Here is a 14624-nt window from a genome sequence, read left to right as displayed (position 1 = left end):
CGTAGTTACGCTCGGCTGAGGTTAGTGATCGTGACGCAAAGGCTATTGGCCTCCCTGAGCCGTCCGAGAATTTGTGCGACAGCACCGCTCCAATGCCGTAGGGTGACGCATCACATGCCAACCGAATTGGTAATGCCGGGTTGTAATGGGCCAATACCTCTTTCGATGTGATTAGTGTTTTGCTCTTCTGGAAAGCTCGTCTACATTCGTCACTCCACTTCCATGGCACCCCAGTTTGCAGTAGGGTGTTCAGTGGGTGTAGTATTGTAGACAAATTTGGCAAGAACTTATGGTAGTAGTTTACCAGCCTGAGGAACGACCTCAGTTGTGACACATTTTCCGGTGCTGGAGCCTTCACTACTGCCTCAATCTTCTCTGGGGTCTTATGTAACCCCTCTTTATCGATAACGTGGCCACAATACGAGATCTGTTTTCTAAAAAACTCGCATTTGGGGCGGTTAGCTCGGAGCCCATATTCCTGCAACCTAGTGAGCACCTGCTCCAGGTTGGCAAGGTGATCATTGTCATTTTCGCCCGTGACCAGGATGTCGTCCAAATAACACTGGGTCCCTGGGATCCCTTGCAGGACTTGTTCCATTGCCCTCTGCCAAATAGCTGGAGCTGATGCTACCCCGAATACCAGCCGGTTGTATTGGTAGAGACCTTTATGGGTGTTGATTGTGAGGTATTTTTTTGATGCTTCTTCTACCTCCATTTGCAGATACGCCTGGGCCAGATCAATCTTAGTGAAGCGTTTCCCTCCAGATAGCGAGGCGAAAATATCTTCAATCTGCGGAAGTGGATATTGTACGGTGTGAAGGACCGGGTTCACTGTTACCTTAAAGTCCCCACAGATGCGAACCTTCCTTGGTTCCCCAGGCGTGCTGCTCAATTACTTTTTCATCACAGGGACGATGGGTGTAGCCCACTCGCTCCAGTCTACCTTGGATAGTACACCTGAACGTTCCAGACTCTCCAGCTCTGCTTCGACGGCTGGGTGGATCACATAAGGCGTCTGGCCTTAAAAAATTTTGGGCTTGCGTTTTCTTCAATTTTAATCGTCGCTGTCATGCCTTTTAGTGTTCCGAGTCCTTGCTGGAACACTTCTTTCGCATCAGTTAGGATCTTTGACAGTCGCCCAGGTGTGACGTCTTCATCCTTTTTGTCAGCCACAGTCAGTGCCTGTATGGAATGCCAATCCAGTTGTATTTTCCGGATCCATTCACGTCCCAGTAATGGTGGTCCTCCATCTTGCAATACATACAGGTCTAGTTTTGGTGTTTCCTTACCGTTATATATAACGGTCACCCTTATTTTTCCTTTGGGGTAGACTTTTTGCCCCGTGTACGTCTTCAAAATAATTTTTGTGTCTCTCAAGGGTATGTGTGAGAATAGCCGCTCGTAGTCCCGTCGGTTTATGACTGTTAGGGCTGATCCTGTGTCCAATTCCATCTTTACCTGGATTCCTGCTATCTTGAGAGTGACCCAAATGGTTCGGTGATCCTCCGTTGTGATCACATTATGTAGTTTCAGACAACTCAGTTCCCTGCTTTCGGAGCCGTTATCACTCTTTTGTTCGTCTGAACTATTCTCCGTCATCTTATGTACCTTCTTGTACTTTCCTTTGGTAGGTTTCTTATTGCTGGTTTTCTTTCCCGACCTGCAGACTCGTGCTATGTGTCCTACTTTTCCACACTGTCTGCACACTTTGTCTTTGAACCAGCAATCATTCTGGTCATGTGTTGTTCTGACGCAACGATAGCACTTCTCTGTTCCATATGACATTTCGTTTGTGCCATATTCTTGCGGTCTCTGTTGTATCTCTGCAGCGCCCCGTGCTGCTGCTTCATATGATACCGCTGTAATGAAATCTGTTTGTCTTGATCCTGTATTCGTTTTGCACTCATGTATATTACCCTCCCCCACTGTGTATAGTTTCACTTCCTCTTTCCCGACTAACCTGGGAGGTTCCAGGTCTTGGCTCTTGGCTCTGCCCCTGACTTCTCTTACATAAAGATCCCAGGATCTGTATGACTCATTCCTGTGAACGAGTCGGCGTGTTGAGATGTTAGCTCTGATCTTAGTGATTAAAAGCCAACTTGTTAAAGTCTATAACTTCTAGTTTTGTGGTTATTGAAGGCCCATCAACCACAATGCTGAAAGCCTTTTCCAGCGTAAGGTCCTTTTCAGATAAAAGCCGTTTCTGGGTTCCTTCACTTTGAAGCCCACACACAAACTTGTCCCTTAAGGTATCTGCCAGTCCCGCTCCAAACTGGCAGTGTTTCGATAGTTTGCGCAGTTCTGTTAAATAATCAGCATTGCTTTCACCCTTATGCTGGTTCCGTTTGTGAAACTTGAATCTTTCTGCTATCAGCAGCGGTGTGGGGTTTAAATGTTCCTGTAGTGTCGTTACTATGTCTTCAAAACTCTTTTCCATTGGCTTCGTTGGGGTTACTAGATTTCGTAATAAACCATACGTCTTTGCACCCATTAAATTTAACAATACCGACGCTTTCTTGTCATCTGACACCTCATTTGTCTTGCAGTACACCTCTATTCGTTCGACATATGTAGTCCAATCTTCGACTTCATTGTCAAATACTGCCACTCTTCGGCATTTTGGGTGTGGTTTAAAATGGCATCTACCAATGACTTAAAATGGCGTCTCCCGCGCTTTCCTTCCTCCCCCGCTGCTGCCAACGCCGCTCCCGGTGGTTCTTGTGGCAATGGCGGCGCCCTGTAGGTTTCGCGCGCTTCTCCTGCGCTGCTGCCAACGCCGCTCTCGGCGGTCCTCGTGGCAATGGCGGCGCCTCGCGGGTTTCTGTGCGTCTCTCTCGCTCCCTCTCTCCGACGCTGCTCGGCCCCTGAACACCGGCTGCACCCTGTGCGCTCTGCCCTCTCTCTCTCTCTCTCCCTCTCTTCGACACTGCTCGGCCCCTGAACACCGGCTGCGCCCTGTGCGCTCTGCCCTCTCTCTCCCCCGTCGACGCTGCTCGGCCCTTTGCTGTGCCGCTTGGTCGGGCTCTAGCCCGCCGCTGTCCGGGAAGGGTCTGCGCACTACCTGTTGCCAGCCCGTTTCGCTGGACCGCCTCGACTGGAAAGCTAAGCCTGGCTCTCGACAGCCTCCCCCGCAATTCTCGAGTCTCTGCTGGATGACTGGGTGGTTACCTGTGGTCGACGCCCGAGTCTCTGGCCTTGACCTCCAATCCACTGATCTCCAGGAACGAATCCCCGGGAGGTGATGCAGTGTTGCAGGTAGGTTCGAACTTGCCTCGTCGCCAATGTTGCGTCCGTGTATAATAAGACACAGACTGCAGGAGAAATGGTACAACAGGTGTTTACTCAACGTGGCTCACAGTGGAACTGATCTGTACAGATTACTACTCAGTACTATATACAGGTGTGGTCACTGCCGGTACTGCAGTCTACATGAGCTGTAAAAGATAGCTCCCCTTAAAGGTATATACATTACACATGTCACGCTACATATAACCCTACCTGACGTAGTGTCATCCAGACTCGAGTCATCGTTGGCTTGTTCTCTCTACACAGATGTGGCCGGACCTGCTGTGATTTCCAGCAAAAAAAATGTTTTTTTGTCTGTTTTTTGTTTTTCATACAGACCCCAGCATCTGCAACATTTGACCCCTTGTGACCCCACCTCATTGTTCTTTGATGTAATTTTTTCCTGACTGACCTGTTTGGACACCATTCACACCTTTGATTGCTGTGATTATCTCTCTGCCGAGATGTGATAAATGGTAGTTAGATAGATTACCTGTAATCATCTGGCACTATTCTCTGACTATATAAGCTGTGTCTTTATGTATCTCTCCACTTCACCTGATGAAGGAACAGCGCTCCGAAAGCTTGTGATTTCAAATAAAACTGTTGGACTATAACCTGGTGTTGTGTGACTTCTTACATTTGTCCACCCCAGTCCAACACCGGCATCTCCACACCATGGCTTCTCTGAACAGTATGACAAGCAAATAATCCTCCCACAGAAAATTTCCCAATCAGAAAAGCCACAGGCTGCAGCACTTAGACTTCAATCTCGCCCATCTCCATGGAAACCATTATCCTAAAACAATAAAGGGTTGGGATCTAACCAGCATGATTCATTACCCCAATTGCTCTTTAATTGATGTCTATTATATTACTGGAGACATATTTCCTATTCCCAATGTCTGCCATACATCCATGGTAATCATCGACTAGCATGGCCAAACACTTCCTTGGATGACTGGATAAAGTGAGACCAGTCAGTTACCACCTCCAGTGACTCCATGATTACAATAATAGCCAGCCATTAAACAGATGAACTGAACAACATTTCTTACAGGTTGTCAATATGCGTTACAATTTTGGGGAGCCCTATATTCCTTCATTAAAATTGATGGCAGCCAATTCTGTGCTGTTACGCTGGGAGGTCATTTAACTTTTGGACCCACCGGGAGTGGGGTGGGGAGTGGCAGTAGCGCACGGGCTGGGTTTCCCCGCACACTGTGGAGTTTTAACTCCACAGCATGCGTGTGACATCACTGACAGGTTCCCTGCCCGGAAGTCGGCCTGATTGACAGGCTTGGCTTCCAGTTGGGCGGGGAATGCTGGAGAAGAGGCCGCAGCCCTGACTCCAACCCCGAGGGAGGGGTCCGAGGGTCCAAACCCAGGGGAGTGGAGGGAGGTCTGATCCCCGATCCTGGGAGAGGGGTCCGATCCCCAACCCGGGGAGGGTGGGCATCTGATCCCTGACATCAGGGTTGGGGTGTGCTTCTGATCCCTGACCCCAGGGTATCCGATCCCTGGGGGGTGGTGAGGGGGACGTTTGGATGGAGGGGGAGGCTGATAGTGGGGGAGCTTGGGGGGTGGGGGGCCAGGAGCACTCCTGCTCTTTCCAGCCCACAAAGAGTGCTCCCCGAGGTTGTCCTCACCTCACTGCAGCTGCTGGGCTTCCTGAGACCTGGGATCCTTGGCCGGCCGCTGTTAAATCTGCAAAGCAGGTTAAATCCGAGGCTTCCAGCCTCATTACCATATATAAAGTGCCAATCAGCCTCCTGGGAGTGAGTTGGTTGCCCGCCCCCATCCTGCCTCCATTTAAACCAGAAGTGGGCGGGGTGGGGGCAGGATTTAGATTTTTAACACTTTAACCTACCACCTGACCCAAACCTGATGTTTTGTGGGGTTAAAATTCCCCCCACTGTGTCCCAAATCTGACATCTTTCTCTTCTATTCAAGATAGCACTTTCTGTAGCAGCTGAATTCTGGGAACAGGGTGACTTGGAACGAACTGTATTAGAACAGCAACCTATTGTAAGTACTGATATGGCTGGTTCAATGGCTTGAAGCACAACAATTTTAAAACAAAATGATAGGTTCAAGATATTTTCCTAAAAATGTTTCTTTGTTACAGGTATTTTGCAGGTTGTAATTCAATAATTAATTTTAAAATGTATTCAAAAAATGAACTTGAGAAAAATGACAGGCAAATGTCAGAATTAACACATTTTGAACTGTACAGTATTTTTGGTTATTAAAAATATTACTTAGTCTCTTCATGACTCTTTTAGCCTATGATGGACAGAAACAAGTCTGCTGAACTTCCCAAACTTCAAGTTGGTTTCATTGACTTTGTGTGCACATTTGTATACAAGGTAAGAATATAGGCAATACAATACTTAAGAACAGCTTTACTATAATGCACTGTTATTGAAATATTATTTAAAACATATGAATTTAATATACAAATGTAATTATGAAAATTCCCTCAGAACAAGAAGTTTTTGTGACTTATTTTCCTAATCCACCCAACCCCAAAGAGTTGTTCAATATTAAGCTCCACAATAAGGCAAAGTGAATGCATTGTTAAAATATAACACCTTCATGCAGAGAGTGGTGATTATATGATTATGTGGAATAGCCTATTAAAGAAGGCAGTAAAAGTTTGAAGGATGGTATAAATTTTAGGAGGATTATGGAGAAAGTTTTTTTGGAAAAGGCAATTGAAGATTAGGAGAAATAGGATTTGAAAAGAAGTCTGTGATATTTGGGACTGTTCGATGGATGGAAATGGTCTTTTCCAGTCCTGTACAGTCTAAGGACATTTCCAGGGGCTTGGGGGAGAGGGGGAAGAGCGAGGGATAGTTAAGGATGTCCATTGATGCGTCATGGTAACCGTGATCTCCTGGAGCATGCTTAATTGCTTTAGGGAGTTGCAGCGGAATTTTCCAGTTCTTCCGGAAATTGGCCACAAGCTTTTTGTTTTTTGTATATTTACCTCTCCCAGGGGTTAACATTACTAGTGATTGGGCTGCATGGTGCATGAGGCTGCACCTTTTAACAGATAGTGTGATACTGATCGAAATGGCCTCTATCTGTACTGTGAGGTTTCTGTGATTCTGTGATTGCCTGATGGTCTTTTCTGACCCTTCTTTTTGTGTACTTGTATGTCTATTTTGACTGCTTTGTGTAATTTGGCAAGGTTTTCACAGTTTTCTTACTAGTACAGATGCTTATCTAGATTGAAATTTACAAGTTTACATCCCAAATTGCCCTGCAGTTATATTCCAGTGCAGTGAACAATTGAGCACAAGCATTATAAGTACTGAAATTCTATTTGGGTTGAACACCAGAATCAATTTTCAAGACCAGGAATGTTGCAAATCCTGTGCCGTTTTAATGGCAGTCAAAGTGGCAAGTTTGCATAAGATTACTTCTTCAATAGTAAACTGGAAATTATTTCCTGCAAAGGAGATGACACTTTACACAATCTTTCTTAGGATCTTTCTGGATCGAATATTTTAATTGAAAGTACTTCCCTTCCAAAGAAATATTTAATTGTAAACCTTACTCAACACAAAAGAGTTTAAAATAACATCAGAAAATGCTGGAAACACTCAGCAGGACAGGCAGCATCGGTGGAGCGAGAAACAGAGTTAACGTTTCAGGTCTGTGACCCTTCGGCAGAACTGGAAAAAGTTAGAGATGTAACAGATTTTACGCAGGTGCAGAGGCAGGGAAAGGGGGGAGGGGAGGAAAGAACAAAAGGGAGGGTCTGTGATAGGGTGGAAAGCAGGAGAGATTAAATGCTGCAAATGGCAATGGCAGAATAATCAACAGCTACCTCCTGAAAAAATAGGGGCAGAGGTTATGGTCTGAAATTGTTGAACTCAATGTTGAGTCCAGAAGGCTGTAAAGTGCCTAATAGAAAGATGAGGTGCTGTTCCTCGAGCTTATGTTGAGCTTCATTGGAACAGTGTAAGAGGCTGAGGATGGAGAGGTCAGAGTGGGAGTGGAGCGGAGAATTAAAGTGACAGGCGACCGGAAGCTCGGGGTTACCCTTACGGACTGAACAGAGGTGTTCCGCAAAGCGGTCACCCAATCTGCGTTTGGTCTCCCCAATGTAGATGAGACCGCATCGTGAGCAGCAAATACAGTATACTAAATTGCAAGAAGTACAAGTAAATCGCTGTTTCACCTGGAAGGAGTGTTTGGGGCCCTGGACAGTGGGAAGGGAGAAGGTAAAAAGGCAGGTGTTGCATCTCCTGCACTTGCATGGGAAGGTGCCATGGGGAGGGAAGGGGCTGTTGGGGGTGATTGAGGAGTGGACCAGGGTGTTGTGGAGGGAGCGGTCCCTTCGGAATGCTGAAAGGATTTACTTGTTGTGACAGACCCATTGGCCCTATTTCAGATCATATGAATCAATAATACAGTCTAAATTATAGATACATTTTGCAACGCCATCCATTGCAGATGGGAGTTCGCACAGAGCCAGCACATATCGGGTAATCGCAGACACACGACTGTGATTATTCTGTTTGCTCTAGCTGCATGTAAGACTCTGCTGACAGTGTGGTGTTTCACAAAATTTGCCCTTGTACACTGCTTTCAGTAAGAATTTCTGGGAACATTGGTTGTGTTTTTCTGTATAAAGGAAGTTGTAGATTACACAAAATTGTCCGTAGCTTTTAATAGGCAATGATTCATCTCTGTTTAAGCTGATTGCCTATAGGCATTGCCTCATTCAAAGAAAATAGTTTGTTTGCTTTGGCAGATACTTGTGGCATTTAGGATTGTGCTAGTTACAATACTGCCGAGCAAAGGGTAGTAGTTATCAAATCCAGCCAATTAATAAAAATAATTAATACTGATAACCAAACTGTCACCTGCTTACATTTACAGTCTATGGTGTTTACAATTGTCCTATCAGGGGCTTCTGTGAGACTTGCAGTTTTACTTCCTCTTGAAGTCATGCAAATTGCTTATCAGAATTCTGAGAAGTCGTTTGAAATGTATTTTTGATTAATAGTTCTGTTTACCTGTGAAGGGACCTTATACCTTCTTTTGTATCAGCTCAACATCAAAAAGCAATGGAGGCATATAAACTAGCTGTGTGTCCTGTGCTCTTAGCTCCCTTGTTACTGTACCACTATAAGGCCAGAGGCAAACGGAGGAATCTATGGAATATCTTTCTCAGCTAAAAGCTATTTTTAATAATGTATGGCCTAAGATTACAAGGATTACTTTGGCTTCTGGACTTTTATCATTCTGAAACGATTTTAAAGTGTCAGTGGGAAAAGCTAGTATTATTATTTGGCTAATGGAAAAAAATAGCGTGCAGACAGACCATATAATACAGGTTAAAATTAAAAGTTTTTTAAGAGACAGAAAATGGACAAAGGAAAGGGGATTCATTAGTAATTTTTAGCCTGCATCATACGATCCGTCAGCATGTTATTTTCAACTAGTTTCAGTAAGATCAGAAGTGGATGGCGGTGCCTGTATTATTTCCAACCTTAACAACAACAGGTTCATTGTTTAAAAATCAAAAGCTACTGGTTCCACCTACCAAGTAATGTGTTTCTTGACAGTTTCTTTCCTGTGGCAAGATTTCAGCAGGAGGATGTGTGGCTCTCCTCCTCAGTGGAATGTTTCATAAGAACATAAGACGTAGGAGCAGGAGTAGGTCATTTGGCCCCTCGAGCCTGCTCCGCCATTCAATAAGATCATGGCTGATCTGATCTTGGCCTCAACTCCACTTCCCTGCCCGCTCCCATTTCAATAACACATAGGCCTGTTATAATAACCCAGTATACTACCTATTGTAATGGTAATAGAGATGGTTCTCATTTCAGAAATATTCTAACGATCCTCATATAGCTAGAAATGCTGAGCCATTTATAAAAACTTAAAAAACAACTTTTCTCAAGGTTATTTTGTTCATTATATTCATCTTAAGTAGAATTAAGCAAACTTTACATAGTATTATACAGTATTTACAGCACAGAAATAGGCCATTTGGCCCAACTGGTCCATGCCGGTGTTTATGCTCCACACGAGCCTCCTCCCAGCCTTCTTCATCCAACCCCATCAACATATCCTTCTATTCCTCTTCTATTCCTCTCTCCCTCGTGCGTTTATCTAGCTTCCCCTTAAATGCATCTAAGCTCATCACCTCAACTACTCCTTGTGGTAGCGAGTAAAAAAGTTTCTCCTGAATTCCCTATTGGATTTATTCGTGTCTATTTTATATTTTTGGCTGCTAGTTCTGGTCTCTCCCACAAGTGGCAACATCTTCTGCACATGTATCCTAACAGACCCTTTTATATACTTAATGATCTCTATCAGGCATAAAAATAAAACAAATAAGGTGACTCAACTGTGGCTAACAAGGGAAATTAGGGATAGCATAAGATCCAAGGAGAGGACATATAATTTGGCCAGAAAAAGCAGCAAACCTGAGGATTGGGAGCAGTTTAGGATTCAGCAAAGGAGGACAAAGGGATTAATTAAGAGGGGGGGAATAGATTATGAGAGTAAGCTTGCAGGGAACATAAAAACTGACTGTAAAAGCTTCTATAGATATGTGAAGAGAAAAAGATTGGTGAAGTCAAGCATAGGTCCCTTGCAGTCAGAATCAGGGGAATTTATAATGGGGAACAAAGAAATGGCAGGCCAAATTAAACACATACTTTGGTTCTGTGTTCACAAAGGAGGACACAAATAACCTCCCAGAGATGTTGGGGAACATAGGGTCTAATGAGAGGGAGGAATTGAATGAAATCAGTATTTGTAGGGAAATGGTGTTAGGGAAATTGACGGGATTGAAGGCCAATAAATCCCCAGGACCTGATAATCTACATCCTAGGGTACTTAAGAAAGTGGCCCTAGAAATAGTAGATGCATTGCTGGTCATCTTCCAAAATTCTATAGACTCTGGAACAGTTCCCATGGATTGGAGGATAGCTAATGTAACCCCACTATTTTAAAAAGGTGGTAGAGAGAAAATGGGGAATTACAGACCGGTAGGTCTGACATCGGTAGTGGGGAAAATGCTAGAGTCCATTATAAAAGATGTAATAGCCGAGCACTTGGAAAACAGTGACAGGATCGGACAAAGTCAACATGGATTTACAAAAGGTAAATCATGCTTGACTAATCTACTGAAATTTTTTGAGGATGTAACTGGTAGAATAGATAAGGGAGAACCAGTGAATGTGGTGTATTTGGACTTTCAGAAGGCTTTCGATAAGGTCCTGCATTAGAAATTAGCGTGCAAAGTTAAAGCACACGGGATTGGGGGTAAGGTACTGTCTTGGATAGAGAACTGGTTGGCAGACAGGAAGAGCATGGGCGTTACACTAAATATCCATAAGACAAAGGTCCTCTACCAACCTGCCCCCGCCACACAGTACTGCCCCCCGATTATCAAAATCCACGCCAAGGCCTTGGACTTCCATACGTCGAGAGCCTACTGTCAACAAGGGCAGACGTCAATGACAAAGTCCAACACCGCCTTCAGTGTGCCAGTGCAGCCTTCGGTCGCCTGAGGAAGAGAGTGTTTGAAGACCAGGACCTCAAACCCGGCACTAAGCTCATGGTCTACAGAGCAGCAGTGATACCCGCCCTGCTGTATGCCTCAGAGACATGGACCATGTACAGCAGGCACCTCAAAACACTGGAGAGGTACCACCAACGCTGCCTCCGCAACATCCTACAAATCCATTGGCAGGATAGGCGCACCAACGTCAGTGTTCTTGCTCAGGCCAACATCCACAGCATCGAAGCTTTGACCACGCTCAATCAGCTCCAATGGATGGGTCACATTGTCTGCATGCCCGATACGAGACTCCCAAAACATGCGCTCTACTTGGAGTTCCGGTACGGCAAGAGAGCCCCAGGTGGGCAGAGGAAATGCTTCAAGGACACCCTCAAAGCCTCCTTGAAAAAGTGCAACATCCCCACCGACACCTGGGAATCCCTGGCCCAAGACCGCACAAAGTGGAGGAGAAGCATCCGGGAAGGCGCCGAACACCTCGAGTCTCTTTGCCGGGAGCAAGCAGAAGCCAAGCGCAAGCAGCGCAAGGAGCGCACGTCAACCCAAGCACCCCACCCACCCGCCCCTTCAACCACCGTCTGTCCCACCTGTGAGAGAGACTGTAGGTCTCGCATTGGACTCATCAGTCACCTGAGAACTCATTTTTAATGTGGAAGCAAGTCATCCTTGTAGTGTATGTACCCGTCTACCTTTAAGGGAACTATTGAATGTAACCGTTCACCTTTAAGAGAACTACTTTAGGTGTGGCACTATTTGTTTGGCTTCTGTATACTGTAATACCGACAGTGACCACACCAGTATATAAGTGTTGTGGCAGGATAACTGGGGCAGATTCGCCCTGACCTCTGAATAGTAAAGACCTGTTTGTTTGTTACTCCTGAAGTCTGTGTCGTTATTAACTGTACAACCCACAGACTTTACAGTGGCAACGAGTCCGATCGTACCCTGTGGCAAGACTACCAAAGCAAGAAGAGCGTCGAAGAGAGGCAACCGCCCTCGTCGTTCTGCTGGGAGAAAACACGAGGCTGCAGCAGGAGAAAGGTGGAAGACTTAGCAACAAAAGCTTCCGTCTGCAACAGGCACTGACTACCCTTCTACCACGGTACGGAGTGAGCCGATCAGCGGGGAACAAGGCGGCCGAAGAGACTGTGAGTAGGGGAAGGTGTAGAAGTATCCGGAGGATAAGGGCAGAGCACTCGACCTCGGTCGAGGGGGAGCTGAGCCGGTCAGAAGTCGGGTCCAACGGCGTCGGGTGACAGCCGGACCGCGATTGGCGGGGAAGATCCGGGCGGCGACGAAGCCGCGGAGCGCTGAAACCGAGCGTGTGGGAGAGGCAGAGCCGAGCAAAGGAGGCTGCGCGAGAGCCAGCTCAGCGGCTGAACTGTTCTCCACCAACGGGGTACCCAGAGCCGGTAGAACCGAACGTGCGGGGGAGAGAGCGACAGAGCCGGGTACGGAGAGAGAGACTGCGCGAGAGCCAGTCCAGCGGCTGAAGTGTCCTCCGTTAACGGGGTGTACCCAGCGCCGGTAGAGCCGTGCGGGCGGGAGAGAGAGACAGAGCCGAGTAAGGGGAGCTGTGCGAGAGCCAGCCCAGCGGCTGAACCTGTCCGCTGTGGGGAAAGCGTACCCCTTCCACCAGGAAGAAACGCGGAAAGCCGCCATTAGGCGGAGAAGACGACAGAGGCGGGAAACCGCCATTGAAGTGGGCGGGGAGAGAAAGGAAGAGCGGGAAACCGCCATTTTCGTGGGAAAAACCGCCATCTTAACTGCCATTGAAGTGGGCAGAGAGAGAGAGAGAGAGAGAAGGGAAGAGCGGGAAACCGCCATTTTCGCGGGAAAACCGCCATTTAGAAATAAACAGATAATAAATAATACTTAAAGAAATACTGTGCTGCTCCAAGGAAAGGAAGATGCCTAAGCGAGGGAATATTAACGATTTTAATTCTGAGATAGAAGACTGGGCCACGTACGTGGAACGCATCGAGATCTATTGTGAAGCCAACAAAATAGAGGAAGACGACAAGGCGATAACATTGTTAAACTCGATGGGCGCAAAGACATACGGGCTCTTGAAGGATTTACTAGCACCAGCTAAACCGGCGGATCAGTCTTTCGAAGAGATGGTGGCTGTTCTGAAGGACCACTTGAACCCCACACCGTTGATGTTGGCTGAACGATTCAAATTCTATGCAAGAACGCAACGGAAAGACGAAAGCAACGCAGAATACTTGGTCGAACTGCGTAGGCTAGCGAAATACTGCCAGTTCGGAGGGAATCTGACAGAGGCACTGCGAGACAAGTTCGTAGGCGGATTGTCCAAGGAAGGGACGCAAAAGCGCCTACTCGAAGAGAACGACCTTACACTTGACAGGGCTGTCCTTATAGCCGCATCACACGAAGCCGCAGTGAAAGGAACGGCGGAAATGCAACTAAAGGCGGCGGCACTCGGGGTGGACCAAATTACCTCGAGTACAACAAAATGCTATCGTTGTGGGAAGACAACACACGACCAGAATCAATGCTGGTTTAAGAACCAAGAATGTAGGAAATGTGGCAAACTGGGTCACATCGCTAAGGTATGCCGGTCAGGGAAGAAGACCAACAACCAAAGGAAGCCATCACAAGAAAAGTACAACAAGGTATACAAGGGGGCTGAGAAGAGTTCAGACGAACAGAATCCAGACTCAGATCCAAACGGCCAGGAGCTGGGTAGTCTGAGTATCCACCATGTGAGTGAGGAAGCTGACCTACAAACTATCTGGGTCATGCTAAAAATAGCTGGAGTCCAAGTGAAAATGGAGTTGGACACTGGATCAGCTGTATCAGTCATAAATCAAAGGGATTACCACCGGCTATTCCCACACATACCCTTAAGAGATACCAAGTTCGTATTGCAGACATACACGGGGCATAAAGTATACCCCATGGGAAAAATAAGAGTCAAGGTGAGAGATAGGGGTAAAGTACACCCAAGAATGAACTTGTACGTACTACCAGAGGGAGGACCACCACTTCTAGGACGGGAGTGGATCAAGAAAATAGACATGGAATGGCACTACCTACAAGCAATGACGAGTGAGGACTCGGTGCAGACAAGCAGCTCAGACTCTGAGCCGGAAGACGATAAGTCCAGCCCACGTATGAAAAACAAGGTTAACATGAACTCACTGACTAAGGTTGGAAAAACGATGGCGTGCATAAAGACAGAGAATTCTGAGTCTGTTCAAGTTACAGACATATGCATTACGGAGGAACACCGGGCTCGAACTCAACGTTATTTCAAAGTACGACAACAATTAGAACAATTAAGTTACCGTCTCGTACAAGAGATGAAAACAATGAAAAAGTTCTATGACACCGAATGGGAGAGTCTGGAAAGACAACAGAACCTGCTGGCTCAAGCAGAGAGCGACCATAGAGCCATCGTGACCAATTACCGATCACCTCTCCCTTTTGATGTTCAGGAGTTAGAATATTTGCATGATCTAGAGATACAGCATAAAGGCAAACCACGCTACACTGAGGATTTTGTTCTGCAATTGGAGACGGAGCTAGTGCAGGCAAGGTTAAGAGAAGCTGAATCGCAGTGTGCACTTAAAGAGATGCAGAAAAAAATCTTGGACATGGAAAAGAGAAACGCTTCTTTACCTGATGTGAATAATGTGGCCATGTTGCAAGAGGAGCTTATAGGGGCGAAACTGAAAGAAGCTAAGCAAAGGATGTTGGAACTTGAAACACAGAACCAAATCAGCAGTAACCAGCTATGTCGAGCAGAGAAGGAGTGCTA

General features: G+C 46.3%; 1 protein-coding gene across 2 annotated transcripts in view; it reads left to right on the top strand.

Annotated features, from left to right (window-relative positions):
• The window catches only part of pde6a (phosphodiesterase 6A, cGMP-specific, rod, alpha), a 72499-nt gene that overhangs the window by 51532 nt on the left and 6343 nt on the right, over window positions 1-14624 (top strand). For both annotated transcript variants that reach the window (XM_085995319.1, XM_085995318.1), the window contains exons 19-20: window positions 5239-5313; window positions 5571-5654. In XM_085995319.1, the coding sequence (XP_085851445.1) occupies window positions 5239-5313; window positions 5571-5654 (159 nt within the window). The remainder of the gene's footprint in view (window positions 1-5238; window positions 5314-5570; window positions 5655-14624) is intronic.

Source organism: Somniosus microcephalus, chromosome 8 (assembly GCF_052327205.1).
Source record: "Somniosus microcephalus isolate GS21.2 chromosome 8, FLI_Smic_1.0, whole genome shotgun sequence".
Lineage (NCBI taxonomy): Eukaryota > Metazoa > Chordata > Chondrichthyes > Squaliformes > Somniosidae > Somniosus > Somniosus microcephalus.
This window is presented reverse-complemented; position numbering and strand designations above follow the sequence as displayed.